Consider the following 14,682-nt stretch of genomic DNA (forward strand, 5'->3'; position numbering starts at 1 on the left):
TGCACGTTGTCCACCTCCTGTGTTAGGTCAGGTTATTTATTGGCAAAGTAGAAAGAATACAGACTTTGGAGTCTGACAGACTTGGGTTCAAATCTCAGTTTCACAACTTATTAGCTGTGACATTAGATAAATTACTTAACCTCTCTGACCTTATTTCGTCAACACAAAGTGGGTGCTAACTTTACCCCACAGAGTAGTTCTGACTGTTCTATTCACTATCCCTTGAAGATGTCTCTGAAGCTTGGCTTAGCTGTTTTCTCTGTGTGTATTCATCTCGGATAATCTACTCTCTACCAAGTTCAAGACTCACTCCTATTTGACACTTGCTGTGAGAACCCCAGCCCACAGTGATCTTTTTCTCCTCTGAACACTCCTAGCTGATATTTTATTCATTTTCATTCAGCAACGGCAGAGTAGTTAGGTAACAGAAACACCATAGGCTTTGTATTCTCCAGCTAACTGATTCTTTTTTAAATAAATTTATTCATTTTAATTGGAGGCTAATTACTTTACTATATTGTAGTGGTTTGGCCATACATTGATATGAATCAGCCACGGGTGTACATGTGTTCCCCATCTTGAACCCCCCCTCCCACCTCCCTCCCCATCCCATCCCTCTGGGTCATCCCAGTGCACCAACCCCAAGCACCCTGTCTCATGCATCAAACCTGGACTGGCGATCCATTTCACATATGATAATATACATGTTTCAATGCCATTCATGAATATACATTCAATGCCAAATCATCCCACCCTCGCCCTCTCCCACAGAGTCCAAAAGACTGTTCTATACATCTGTGTCTCTTTTGCTATCCCGCATATAGGGTTATAATTACTATCTTTCTAAATTCCATATATATGCATTAGTATACTGTATTAATGTTTTTCTTTCTGGCTTATTTCACTCTGTATAATAGGCTCCAGTTTCATCCACCTCATTAGAACTGATTCAAATGTATTCTTTTTAATGGCCGAGTAATATTCCACTGTGTATATGTACCACAGCTTTCTTATCCATTCATCTGCTGATGGGCATCTAGGTTGTTGTCATGTCCTGGCTATTATAAACAGTGCTGCGCAGCTAACTGATTCTTAGCCTTGGCTTTCTGATCTGTAAAATGGAGATAATACCATGGACCACGCATAACTGGTACAAAGCTTCAATGAGATAACATACATGACATGTCTGACCATAGCTGACACGCAGTAGTGTGTGCATGTGTGCTAAGTCATGTCAGTCGTGTCTCACTCTTTGCAACCCTAGGGCTTCCCTGGTAGCTCAGCTGATAAAGAATCCGCCTGAAATGCAGGAGACCCTGGTTCAATTCCTGGGTTGGGAAGATACCTGGAGAAGCGATAGGTTACCCACTCCCAGTATTCATGGGCTACCCTGGTAAAGAGTCTGCCTGCAGTGTGGGAGACCTGGGTTCGATCCCTGGGTCAGGAAAATACCCTGGAGAAGGGCATGGAAACCCACTCCAGTTTTCTTGCCTGGAGCATCCCCAGGGACAGAGGAGCCTGGTGGGCTACAGCCCATGGGGTCGCAAAGAATCAGACACAACTGAGCGACTAAGCATGGACCGTAAGCTTCCATGCTCCTGTGTCCATGGGATTCTCTAGGCAAGAATACTGAAGTGGGTTGCCATGTGCTCCTTGAGGGGATCTAGCACCACCCGGGAAGGCCTGACACATAGTAGGTACCTCATCAAACCGCCAACTTCATTGTTCTGTTTTGAATCCTTCTGTGCTCTCTTTCCAGTGAAATTAACAGCAAGGATCAGGAAAAGCGAGTTTGGGCTTTGATGAAAAACAAAACAAATGTGCCACCCCCCCCACCCTGCCCAACCACTAGCCCTGTTCCCCCGAGCCCCTCCCCACCCCTGCCAACACACCCAAAACAGCAAATGTGGCACCACTTTTATGCATCACATGGGCTCCCAGCCCCTCCCAGACCTGCAGACTGCTGTAGGGCCCTGTAATTTGTCCTGACTTCCTCTACTCATTGGCCATGCTAGCAGCAACATGTGGGCACAAACTACGTCTTATTCTCTTTAGCTTCCTCACAGACTGATACAGAATTTAAGAGAAGAGAAGGAGGAAAAGATATAACATTTATTTGGTCTGAGGGAGCAGACACTAAATAAATAAAGTTGGCTGATTGAAAATCTTTCACAAATGTAAAAGCCTTATACAACTATATGGTCTCCATCTGAATTTTATCTTCTCTCCAAACTAGAAATATCTTCTCCCATCAAAGCTCAATTTTGGGACTGTAGGAAAAACAAAAAGGCAACTTAAAGATCTTTAGTTCTGACAAGGAATAAAAGACAGGTAACAAAGTTCATCAGTTAAGAGCAGTAAGGGAAATGTGGAATGGGGATGGGGTGGGGGAGAATGAAAAAAATCACCACTACCACAGCTCACAGAAGACAAGAAAAAATGATTTTCCCATTAACACATTTCAGAAAGCACTTTCCTCCTACCCTGAAGCTGATGAATTACATTTTTAGATAATGTATGGAAATTTCAGTTTGACATTACCTTCCTGCTTAGTTCCTAGTCCCAAACAACCAGGTCATTCTATAGAGGAGGGAAGAGAAGCAGAGAGTGAGTGAGTGAGTGTGTGTGTGTGTGTGTGTGTGTGTGTGTGTGTGTTGGGGGAAGGAGGGGTGGCTGAGTGAACAGGGAATTGGTCTTAGGAACCAAACAGCCAGCTAAAGTACAGAAATAGAAAATCCTTAAAATACTCAGTCCTGATTCACATCCTAGGTAAAAATCCTTTGAGACACCTCTCTTGGGACGTGAGAATACTTTCCTACGGTTATCTGAGTTTGGAAGCAGGACAGAACCATCTGATGTGGAAGGGAAGATGAAGGGAAAGATAGCCAGGGGGCAAAAGGAAACCATACCTGGTCTATAATCCTGCCTATTGCCGCCCTGGGAAAAAAATGTGTTGAAAGAATCAGAAAGTACCTGCACAAGCTCTAAGCCTCACAGCTCCACTCAATTGCCAACCTGTTCTAATTAGTAAGGATGGGAGGGCCCTGATTGCCCTTGATGGGTGTGTAAGAGGAAGAATGATTATATGGTTCACAGTTTGCACTTAACATTTTGGAGTTCTTTAAGTTCCCCTTAATAAAGCAGACCCCTATTCTCCTGTTTTGTAACCCCATTAGTCTGTCAAATCTTCTCCTTAACTAAAAATTTTCCATTCAACCCCCAATAAAAATCAATCCTCTCTTCAAGTCAACAACTCAAATTTCTTTTACTCTTCTTTGTGGAGTATGTATAAAATGACTGCAGGGAGGTGATAAATAAAATAATAGATGCAAATATGCCTGATTTTCCTCTGAATTCAGGAGGCACATTGCACTGTATCAAGTACATTTGCAAAATCAGCAGTAAAATATGCTGATAAATGCTACTGTTTCCTCTAGCCTTCCCATCGCTAACGCATATTCCTCTGATGTGCATGTAGAAAAGTTCATTTAGCTAATCAATATCTTGGGATTTTCTTGGATCTGCATAATTGAGGCTGGATTTTAAGTATGCTTAAACTTAAGGCAGCATCCATTTCAACACAGTGCCTGCACGATAAAGAAAAGGAGAACACCGTGAGGGGTATCTTGTGAAGAGAGAATTTGAAGGTAAGAACCACTTGAAGTCTATTCTTTCTTGTTCAGGTAAGTAGTGACCTTACTGGCCACTGGTATTTTTTTTTTAATGCATACCATGCTATTTACCAAGACAAAAGATTTTGAACTCTAATTATATTTTCCCTGTACTAAAAGTTTTCATTCCTTAGGTAATATAAGTTGCATTGGTTTGTAAGGGGGAGATGTCAGTTTAGTATTTATAGGGAAACTGCCAGAGATAAACTATAATGGGACAACTCACAATTAGAGAGCCAACAGTTCAAGTCTCAGCTCCCCTACTTGGAAGCTAAGTCACCTTGGATAAATGACTCAATTGCTCCTGAGTCCAAGTTTCTTGGACTGTAAAATGACTGTCTTGGGGATACCATGAAACTTCATTTATTGATCTCAGCCCAATGACGAGCACATAGTAAGCACTCAATAAACACTGGCTATGATTATGAATCTCCAAGAAGTCCCAATTTACTATTTAAACGAGCGACTATATTTAAAGCTTGTAATATAGTATCCAGAATACGCAGAAGGCACACAAAAACATACAAAAGCTGCTGCTATTATTTTTGTTTGTCTTTGCTGGATGCTGTCAGAAATTACACCAATAAACTTACCCCAGGGCTGAATTGACATTTCAGGAGCATTTTTGTACTTTAGGGTTTTTTTTTTTTCAGAGCCTTTTTATTGTTTATAATGTTATCTTAGAAGCAAAACAATTAAATTCCCATAGTGACCCTATTAGTCCAGTTCCTTGTAAGTATATGAGGTAACATAAGGTAACCCACAACCCTCACTCACCTCTCCCTCTTGAACCCAAGAGACTGTATACTATGTAATACCTCTTGGCCTTGATGCTTTAGCAGACACAGCTTCCCCCAACCCCTAACTCCCAACCCCCCACTGCTGTAGTCCAATCCTACCTCCTGAGAGGGAAATACAGGATTATTAGCACTTTCACAAATCCAAGAAAGAACAGAAGTTACCCAGTGTCACTGAATCAACACTGAATTGGTTCCTTTAATTAGAGCTGTGATTCTACACACAAAGGCTGTGGCAAAGAATTCACCCTGATGCCTCCAGTAGTGAAGCATCTTTTTTTGCCTTATTCTACTCTTTCCACTAAATGATAATATTAATTAAGCCAAAGTCATGTATTATAAACGAAGAATGAAAAGATGGATTAGAGGTGGGGTTTAGAAAATGTTGTCTTTGCCCATCAGGTGCAACTCTAACTGACAGTGTTCTGTGTTTTGGCCCCGCTGCACAGCATGTGGGATCTTAGTTTCCTGGTCAGGAATTGACTCGACACCCCTTGCGTTGGAAGCGCTGAATCTTAACCACTGCGCTGTGAGGGAGCCCCTGACTTAATGTTTTCATTGCTTAACTTCCCTTGGCAGCGCTGCTTCAATTCCAGAGGACTGCTTCTGAGAGGCATGACCCGGCTTTACTTCCTTTGTCCGAAGCACAGAAGAATAAAAAAAGACTTTTGTTCTTAGACTGGAATTTTTGCTCCATCCCTTTTGCTTTTCTTCTGTCTACCTAAATCCTAACCCCATCCTTCAAATGCCACCTCAGTAGCTCAAGCTAATGGAGACTTCATCTTTTCTCAACCACCCACAGACCATATAATCTATTTCATATACTGGTCACTCCATATATTCAGTTTTATAATGGATAATGTTCATTTTGGACCACCATCCTCAAAACCCCCACTTCAGGGTTCTCGTTTGCCCGAAATGGATAGAAAACTACTCTTAAAAACCATACTGCATGGGCACATGAAGAGTGATATCAAGTAAAAATATAATTCTTTTTTTATCACCATGATGCAAATAATCACACAGTCTAGATAGGCAGATCAAAACTTCTTGCTGTCGTACACTGATTTATTTCTGGGGAATTTTCTTTGTTACTTTCCCCCCTCCTTTCTCTGTTCCTTTTCGAGAGGGGTGATAACAAGAGAGACAATTATAAAGATGCAATTTAGCGTTCCAGCTGTGCTGGCTTTAAGACATACCATGAGCCACCTAACTATCCTGGTTCAGCCATATGTTTCCTCCCCTAAAATACTAATCATCTAGGAACCTGGATTCAGAAGTGCAATCTCAAAGCCTGAAAAACAAAAAGGCAACAACAACAAAGAAGAACTTAATTCAATTATCTGCAGTCCACGGGAATAACAGAATTTCTACCAGGGGTTTGATGTTCTTTGCCCGAGTTCCTCGGTGGCACGAATCCTTGCGGGACACGTGCCATCTTCCTTTCTCTCCAGGAGCAGAGGTGCAGGTGGATGGAGAAGAATAAAGAATGGCTTCCAGAGCCTCCCTGTGTTCACAGATACACACAAAAGCAACTTGCAACACACATTTTCTCTCTCTGGTACCTAGATTATCCTGATAAGTGTCCTTTCCCAATTGGAAAAAAGAAAATCTAATATCTCTGAGAAGATAAGTAACAGAGATGTCCAAAAGCACTGTAAGGGAATCTTAAACCTGGCATTTTCAGTAAATTTGGCTTTCCACTGAAGGCTGAATTATATCCCCAGAGGATGATAAATATTGTTATCTTTGCCTCTGGTTATACACAGGGGTCTTGTTTTAAGCCATGGTGCATTAGGTAGACTTTGCAGAGTGGAGCAACCGCTGCTCAGAGGAACGCGATGTTTCACTGGGTTATGGGGAAGGCTTAGCAGGTACCTTCAGGTAACACAGGCAGGGGCGTCCTCACATGCTTCCATGTAAGATCACGATTTTGGAAACCCAGCTCCACCAGCTGCTAATAAACGGTGCTGCCTCAGTAAGTTACGTACCCTCACTAAGCTTCTGCGTCTTCATCTAAGGAAATGGAGGCTGTTCTCAACGTTAAATAAAATAAGGTATATTCAGTGTCCAGTAAGTACCTGGCCTAGAGCAAGTACTTGATAAATAATAGCAAGTATGTTCTTGGCCGCATGACACTTAAGTCCATGCCCAAATTCAAATGGAGAATTCATTGACAACCCACAGCAAGGAGCGAAGCCAGCCTACTGGCAACACCATTAACAGTTTCTCTTTCCCTCCTTCCCTCCATCTTTCCTCCCTCCCTCCCCACTCTCCTGCACTTTCAGAAGCCAGAACCTTCTAAGGAGATCGATTACATTCTCTTAGGGAGTGGTTAGGCTGGAAAATCTTAATCTTGAATTCTTATCTTTTTGCCACTTCCCACCCCCTAATCCTCCCACTGGGTATTTAGAACTCCCTGTAAACTTCACAGGATCGAGATGCATTGAGATCTGTAGGAGGTGTTGCAGGAAAAGGGGGGACTGGGATGTTAAAAATCAGGGCAACAAAAATACCTATGATGTCATTTACCCTGACTCCTGAACCACCAGCAGCAGCCTTTTAACTTGGCAGGTGTGAAACCTCAGCCTCCCAGCCTGTATTATCACTTAACCCCAAATGCAGGCCTCAGAGGGTCTTCCATTAGAGAGATCCCCACTCCTTCCCCATCTCCCCACAGTCTATCTCTCTCTCCTTCTCTGACTTTTAGCGTAGCCAATTAAACCTGAACAACGGGTGGATGGAGGAAATATGCTGCATCTATGGAATGGTACAGCAGGGACCAGTTTCACTGTTAATTTAAAATGCTAGAATTAATTAGGTAGTGTAAATGAAGAATTTAATAAGCACTCTTTACAACCACAAGTTCTACTTTTATTAAACACCGCTACCAAATGAGGGCAAATATCTCTGGTCTCTCTATATTTCCCTGCCTCATTCCCATAAGTTCTCTGCAAATAAAATTCTTTTCCCCCTGAATTAAAAAAATGCATAATTATAAATTTATGCTTGAATTGTATTTCTGCCTTCAACCCATAAGCTTCTTCTTTAAGCTCAGATGCTACTGTATGTCTCTGCTTGTGCTGGAGAGGGTGCTAAACAAACCAAAGTTGACAATTTTGGTTTTGTATACCAAATTAAAGGCTGTCTTCGAAGCTGTCACTCCTATTCAAATCCACTCAGTGAACTACCAAATTAGCATTCTTTCAGTAAAGGAATCTGCTTGTTTAAACATGTGTCTTTAGAAAACAAAGAACAACACCATGAATCAGTACTTCTGAAAAATCTCACTACACTTCTAAAGGAACTCTTTTGAAAAGGTGCTTAATAATATTCACTAAGATAGCTGGCAGAGTCCCTATTTAGAAGGTAAGGCTACACCAAAAATACATTTTCCATACAGGAGTAGGAGGAAGAATCATATGGTTAACTGGTTTTAATTTGGTTTGAATTATCATCCTATTATATAAAGATTATTCAGGAATCTAAACATTGGCTTTCTGACAGCATAGGCAGTTCTGTCAAAGGATGGATGATCCAGGGCTCTGGGATAAGAACACCAAAGCCGTAGCCCTATTTGGAGACCCTGATAAAACTTCTCTGATCTAGTCACTCTTCTTGAAACACACTAACTGTACTTATAATAATAACACCCTCCCCCATTACTGAGAGACTACTATGCAAGAGGCATTATGCTAGGCAGTATATATTCAGTCTCCCATTTAATCCTCACAAAAAGTCCTTTGAGATAAGTATTATTTTCCAACTTTACAGAAGAGGAAATTATGTTTGGTGAGTTATATGATTTTTATATGTTGACAATTATTTGAGTTTTATGATTTTGCAAAATAGTATATATGGGGACAAATTGACAAGTGAATCAGAAGATTTGGAGAATATAGCTACATGCACACAAATACACTGTATTCTCTGATTTAAAAATCAGGATAACATATTTCTGTATTTTAAAGTTTCCTTTTCCCTATATAGGCCAGCTGCTCTTCAATTAAATTGTCCATAGAGAGGGAAATAAAAGTCAACATTCAAAAATGATAAATACTCAAAGCTGAGTGTGGATGATTTTAGGAGGGGAGCATCAAAGCATAGCAGCTTCACTGCCATCATGATGTAGTTCAATATTTTTCTAAGAAAACATTCTCACTTCCAGAAAGATTACAGGGAAATGACCCCCAACCACAGCCCCAAAGGATTATAGCGTCAGTATCTGGCAGACGCTAGGTCCTCAATGAATGACTGTCAGTTAGAAAAAAATCACAACCTAAAGCTTTCAAGTGTTGAAGGATAGGGTATTGTTTTACTTTCCAGTAAAAAGTCTCTGAATTCTCAAAGAGTATCTTCACAACAAACAAGTAAAATAAAATTCCTTCATGTAGCATCTCCCTCCCATGACAGAGTAGATTTATTCCAGAATAATCTGCTCTCCTTAAGGCCTATTACTCCCAGGGACAATGGGCAGTTGTGACGACAGTAGCCCCCTCTAAAACACTGTCTCAGACACATGGACGAACACTGGACACACACAAACCAAATGTTTGAGAGTTAAGGAATAAACAGACAAAAACGAGTATGGGGTTGGGGGCAGAGGGCAGAACTGAGAACTAAAGAACAAAGTGTAGGGGTGGCTGATTAAGAATAAAAGAAGATACAATCAAAGGATTATTTCACATAAAGTAAAGCTGAGGAAGCTCCAAAATCTTTATCTGCTTCCTGGTCCTACCAATCTGCAATGCGGTTTCATGTAGTATTCACACACGCATGCATTTATGACTGTACCCATGCTATCCTTGAACGCAGGACACAAGCTGCAGACACTCAAAGACACCACCACACATACGCAGTCCTGCCAAGATCTGCATATCTAATGGAACAAGGTAGCTGTGAATCCCAAGCCTAGAATATTGAAGAAGAGCGTACCTGTAATTTTGTCTCTCACGAGTTTGCAGGATTCTATTTCACCAATGCTCCCAAAGAGACTCCTGAATTCCTCCTGGGTCATATTCTGGGGTAAATAGTTGACTATGAGGTTGGTTTTGCTGTCATCTGTGGCTGCCCCTGTCTGCATGGGAGAAGGACAGTTTCTATTGTTGCTGGAGGGTCCATTGCTTGTATTGGATGTCGGGCCATTTGACACCTGAGGCTCCATGGTGCTAATTATCTAAATAAAAATAAAAATATTAAGCCTTTTGATATCTCAAAGACACAAAGTCTCTTTCAAGATTTGATTTTATTTTTTGTAAAGAAAGGGAACAAGATAAAGCAGGATGGAGCAAAAGAGATGGGGTTGTGAACACAGCCAATTTAGAAACATGTTTTTAACCAAAATGTTAAACTCCCCTTGCTATTTTTAGGCCAGCCCATAGATTTTGAACACAGACTAGAATGCAGTGGGAACTCTCCCATTATTTTGTTAATGAAAAGCTAATTCCTGTTTTCATTACACAATCACTCTCAGAAATGTATACTTAAGCCACACCAAATTATAATTAAAATGTAAAGTAATAATCATGATTAAAATTATAGTTCCATTAAAGCTGAAAAAGCTAAACATAGAGGGCTACACTCACAAGATCAAATACAGTACCTGTTTATTAACTATCTCATAAAGTAAAATGACATTAAATTGAGTGGGGCTGTTCCATATGGGAAGGGTTTAGATTTTCACTGATGCTTAATAAAGATCAAACTTTAGATTTCATAAAAGCACACCAGGGAGCTACAAAGTTATCTAATGATGTTTCTCCCCAGCTATTCTGTTACTGTTTCTCCTGGACCTCAAACAAAATTAAAAACAGGAAGGAAAGTTCTCTCTAGGTCTCCACTTCAAGTCTAGTACAGCCCCAGATGGTCCTCTCACACATTACTCAAAAAAGACTTCTCTGTATTTAAATAGTTAATTAAAGAAATATTTCCACGAATGTGTTAACTGTTTGAGGCAGCGTGCATGGGAATAAAGAGACAAGCCTCAGTCTCGATCCACAAGGAGCTTACAGTCCACAGAGGACATAGAAGGCAAAGGGCTGCAATAGGACAGTGGCCACGTAATGGAGGAGCAATCAAACCTGCTTAAAGGATAGAGGTACTCGGGGAAAATCCCAAGAAGATGTTGTTAGAATTAGGTTTTACATGAAAAGTGGGTTTAAGCTCATGGAGCTGGTTCATGAAGATGCCTTGTATGGTACGACAAGCACTGAGAATCAGAAAACTACAGAGCCAGAAAGAAGACACTTCAGGAAATACAGTTCAGCTCAAAACTCTCCTGTTGGAGATGAATCCCAGAGACATCCAGAGGAAAGTGGGACAGAGTCTAGGCCTGTACCCAGTTTTCCTGGCCCCAAATGCAGTCCATCAGTCCCACTTTTCCATTCTATCTGAGCTCCACCCCTTACTCATCCTTTATGGTGTTATTTCCATCTTCTGTGAAATTGAACATCAGTTCCTTGGAAATGGGGTCATGCTCTGTCATTCCCTAGTTGTGCAACTTCGGGTAAGGGACTTGAACTCTGAGAACCTTAGTGTTTCTCATTTGAAAGAGGAGAACAATGCTGCCTGCCTTGCAAGGTGGAACGAAGGATCTGTTGACAGAATATATGTAAAGTGCCTGAATAGTGGTGGGAACACAACCACAATCATTGATATCCATTAAAGTCATTCTAGGGCTTCCCCTGGTAGCTCAGCTGGTAAGGAGTCCACCTGCAATGCAGGAGACCCTGGTTTGATTCCTGGGTTGGGAGGATGCCCTGGAGAAGGGATAGGCTACCCACTCCAGTATTCTTGGGTTTCCCTGGTGGCTCTGCAAATCACCTGATGTGACTTCTCTCACTGACTCCCCACAAGAAGGGAGTGAGGCATATTCTAACATCCTCTGTGTTTTACAGACAAGGAAAACCAAGCTTAGCAGATATCTGATTACTAGTAGCTTCCATTATTATTACTGTTGTTTTGCTGCTCTGAGAAATTTGGGGAGATAAGCCTGTTTATATAATATATATGTAGTAAAGTGTACAAGTCTCAAGGGTACAACTCAAGGAATGTTTACAAAATGAACACAACTCACACTCAAGTAACCACCTTTCAGATCACGATACAGAAAATGACCAGCATTCCAGAAGACTTTCTTGTGTCCCCATCCTCATCATTCATACCACCCACCAAGGTAACCATACTCTGCCTTCTAATTCACAGACTTATCTTCTTTTGAATTTTATATACATGGAGTCACACAAAATGTACTCTTTTATGTCTTTTCACACATTATGCCAGAGTGTCTTTCATGTCTTGAAATGTAGAGGTAGGCTGTTCTTCTCCACTACTGAAGAAAATTGCATTGTATTAAAATATTATATTTTATGTATCTCTTTTACTTTGAAGAACACTGGGTTATTTTTAGTTTTGTTTTTTTTAAACTATTATAGATAATGCTGCTATGAGCATCACATATACATCCTATGGTGTACATACACATTTCTGTTGGTAATATTCTTTGGAGTCTATTTTGGGGTTCAGGGGTATTTCTGCTTTAGTAGGTACTGTTTATAGTTTTTCTAAATAGATGTCCCAACTGACTCTCTCACTAGCAGAATATGAAAGTTCTAGTTGCTACTCATCCTCATCAATGTTCAGAAGCCATTTTTTTTTGTTGCTGTTTTTGTTTTGTTTTGCTTTTTGCTTATTTGCTCATCTGAAACATAGTGGTATAGTAAAAAGGGAATAAGTTTTAGAGTTTTAGCTGACTTAAAACTCTAGTTCTACTACTTATTAGCTCTGTGATCTCAGGCAGTTGGGCTCTTGGGCCGTTTTCTCTTTATAAACCAGAACACCACCACCGTGCAGGGTTATTTATATATGTAAGATGCATAGAACATAAAGTGGCTAGAAGCATCGTTAACTATTACTCCTCATTATGCCCTACATGGATGAGCTTTGCTCTAATTGCTTCTCCTTCTGATAATCACAACTGGGAACTGAAACCAAAAGAAAGAAAAGAAATCTCAAGAGGAATCAGGGAAACAAGGCAGATGGAGGAAGGTGGGAAGCATCTGAGATTCTTTGCCATCACATAGGTAACTAAGTGGCTTCACTTATTACATCAGAACTTTCAGGACAACTGTGGGATTGTGTTAGACTGGTCCAGAGAGCAAAGAGACAGTGAAGGGCTCTGTAGAGGAATCTTAAATCAAGCTCTCCTCAGCACTGATTTAAAAAAAAAAAAAAATGCACCCAGTAAATCCTATGCAGATGCTCTGCCCTTGAGGCAAGGGTTCAGGAAAGAATCAGGGCGTTGTGCCCAGGGGAGTGATCATGCTAATGGAGATGATGTTTTAGAACATCGTCATAACTCCTGGCTGGGAGGTAGGTTCTGCTCTGCCAAGCCATCGGCCTCCTGGGTCTGTGCAGTGCCTCCTTTTGCCGTGTTGTCTCACTGCTTCACTGAGTCAGGTGTCCAGGCAACAGACCTAAGGAGCACCACCAACTCAATAAGGAACTGGAAAAACAGATTTCATCCAGTTCAGGAGGCCGGGCCGGCAGAACCACAGAGTTGCCCAACAGTTTCATTTTGATTTAGTGGCAAAAATATCAGCCCCACAATCTACAGAACGCCTTCCCTGCACCGCTTTCTTAGGTTACCCTTCTCACGGTTCCTACACAAACACCTGAGAAATATCCTGCAGTGAGGCAGCATTTAGAGTATCAGTGATGGAGTAGGACAAATGTAAGTCATACCTAAGCATGCTGTGATTCTGTGGGACCAAGACTATAAAAGGTCTCCTGACAGCTGTGTTCATTTTTAATTCACTGGATACTCAACTCACCGACGCATGGGGTGAGAGCCAGTACTTGTCCCTGTGAATACTTCACAGGGCTCCCTGCCCCAGAAAGGCCTAGGAAGTATCAAGTCTGCAGCAAAGAAATTCAGTTCCCCAATAAGCCTTCTGGATCTCCTTACATCCTGTGTGGATTTCCTAATTTATGTTGACCCCTGGAGCTGAGTCCCACCTGTGCATCAGACAATCCTAGCCTAACTGGGGTCCAAACCTCTGAAAAGGAACCATGAAATACAGTGTTCGGTACTGAGCTCCTTTCATTGAACAAACCTATAAATCAGGTCAACTCATTCCCGTCTCATGGAGATGGAGCTCTCTTTACTCTGCACACACACTACATAGTTATCCTTTTGTGGGCTCAGAAGGAACTAAGGAAAATATACATATGCACACACACAGAGTTTTCTCAATAAAAGCGTACAGTTTTAAAGCTGAGAAGCATTTGCAAATGTGTTAATATACATTGTGTAATAAGACCCCTTGCTGGTCTTAATGACGCATCCCAGGATGCAAGACAGGCTTAAAAAAGGAATCAGAAATGTAAAATGTCAGACTGAAATCTGACACGCAAGAGAACCAAGAGCGTTACTTGGAAAATAAGAGAGGCTGCCAGGATGTAAATATATGGAGTATGAAATCACGCCATTTTAAGGTCACATGGTAGACCTTACAGAGAGGACACCTGCAACCTCAACTTGGGAAAAAGACCAGGGTAAACATGTGTGTTTGTGGGAAGCTATCCTCCAATAAATTCAGAAGCTGGCTTAACGAAATCAGAACGCTTGCTTCCCCAGGGTAACATCTTTGATATTCTAACAGCACAATTTTCACTGCAAGTAAATGTATCAGTTACTTAAGTGTGCATACTTTAATGAAGGATTCTGTGTGGGTCTCACAGCCAACTTCGTAGCTGACCAGGTTCCAAACCCCTGACTTGCCTTCCTTCTCTCTTCCGAACGGCAATTAAGAACAGAATTACAGTCAGCATCCAGAAGAGAGCCTTGAGGAGGTTCAGTTGACTTCAAACTCTAATGGTTACACAAAGCACTGCATTAAATCTTTTATGTTCCCATGATGTATTTTAAGAAACATTATACAGGCAGAAAATTTCAGGGATAAACTATTAAAGCAGTGCACAATAAGGCAGGCACTCAAATCCTGTCACTGTCAATGTCGATGGTTTGAATGACTAATTACTCACACTCAGCGCATTAACCTCACCCCTCCCACCCTCTTTTTTTTTTTTTCCCTGCAAAAATATACAACAAAAGCAAGAGGGAAGGCCTCAGGCATGCGGCTGCAGGGTCGTTTCTCTCTGCGGAGGCAGGAGGGAAAAGAAGCAGAGGTGGGGCCAGGCTTCCTTCTTTCTCA

General features: G+C 41.3%; 1 protein-coding gene across 5 annotated transcripts in view; it reads right to left on the reverse strand.

Moving 5' to 3' along the window:
• The window catches only part of ELAVL4 (ELAV like RNA binding protein 4), a 91,236-nt gene that overhangs the window by 42,549 nt on the left and 34,005 nt on the right, over positions 1 to 14,682 (reverse strand). For all 5 annotated transcript variants that reach the window (XM_061120043.1, XM_061120040.1, XM_061120039.1 and 2 more), the window contains exon 2: positions 9,404 to 9,644. In XM_061120043.1, the coding sequence (XP_060976026.1) occupies positions 9,404 to 9,644 (241 nt within the window). The remainder of the gene's footprint in view (positions 1 to 9,403; positions 9,645 to 14,682) is intronic.

Source organism: Dama dama, chromosome 20 (assembly GCF_033118175.1).
Source record: "Dama dama isolate Ldn47 chromosome 20, ASM3311817v1, whole genome shotgun sequence".
Taxonomy (NCBI): domain Eukaryota; kingdom Metazoa; phylum Chordata; class Mammalia; order Artiodactyla; family Cervidae; genus Dama; species Dama dama.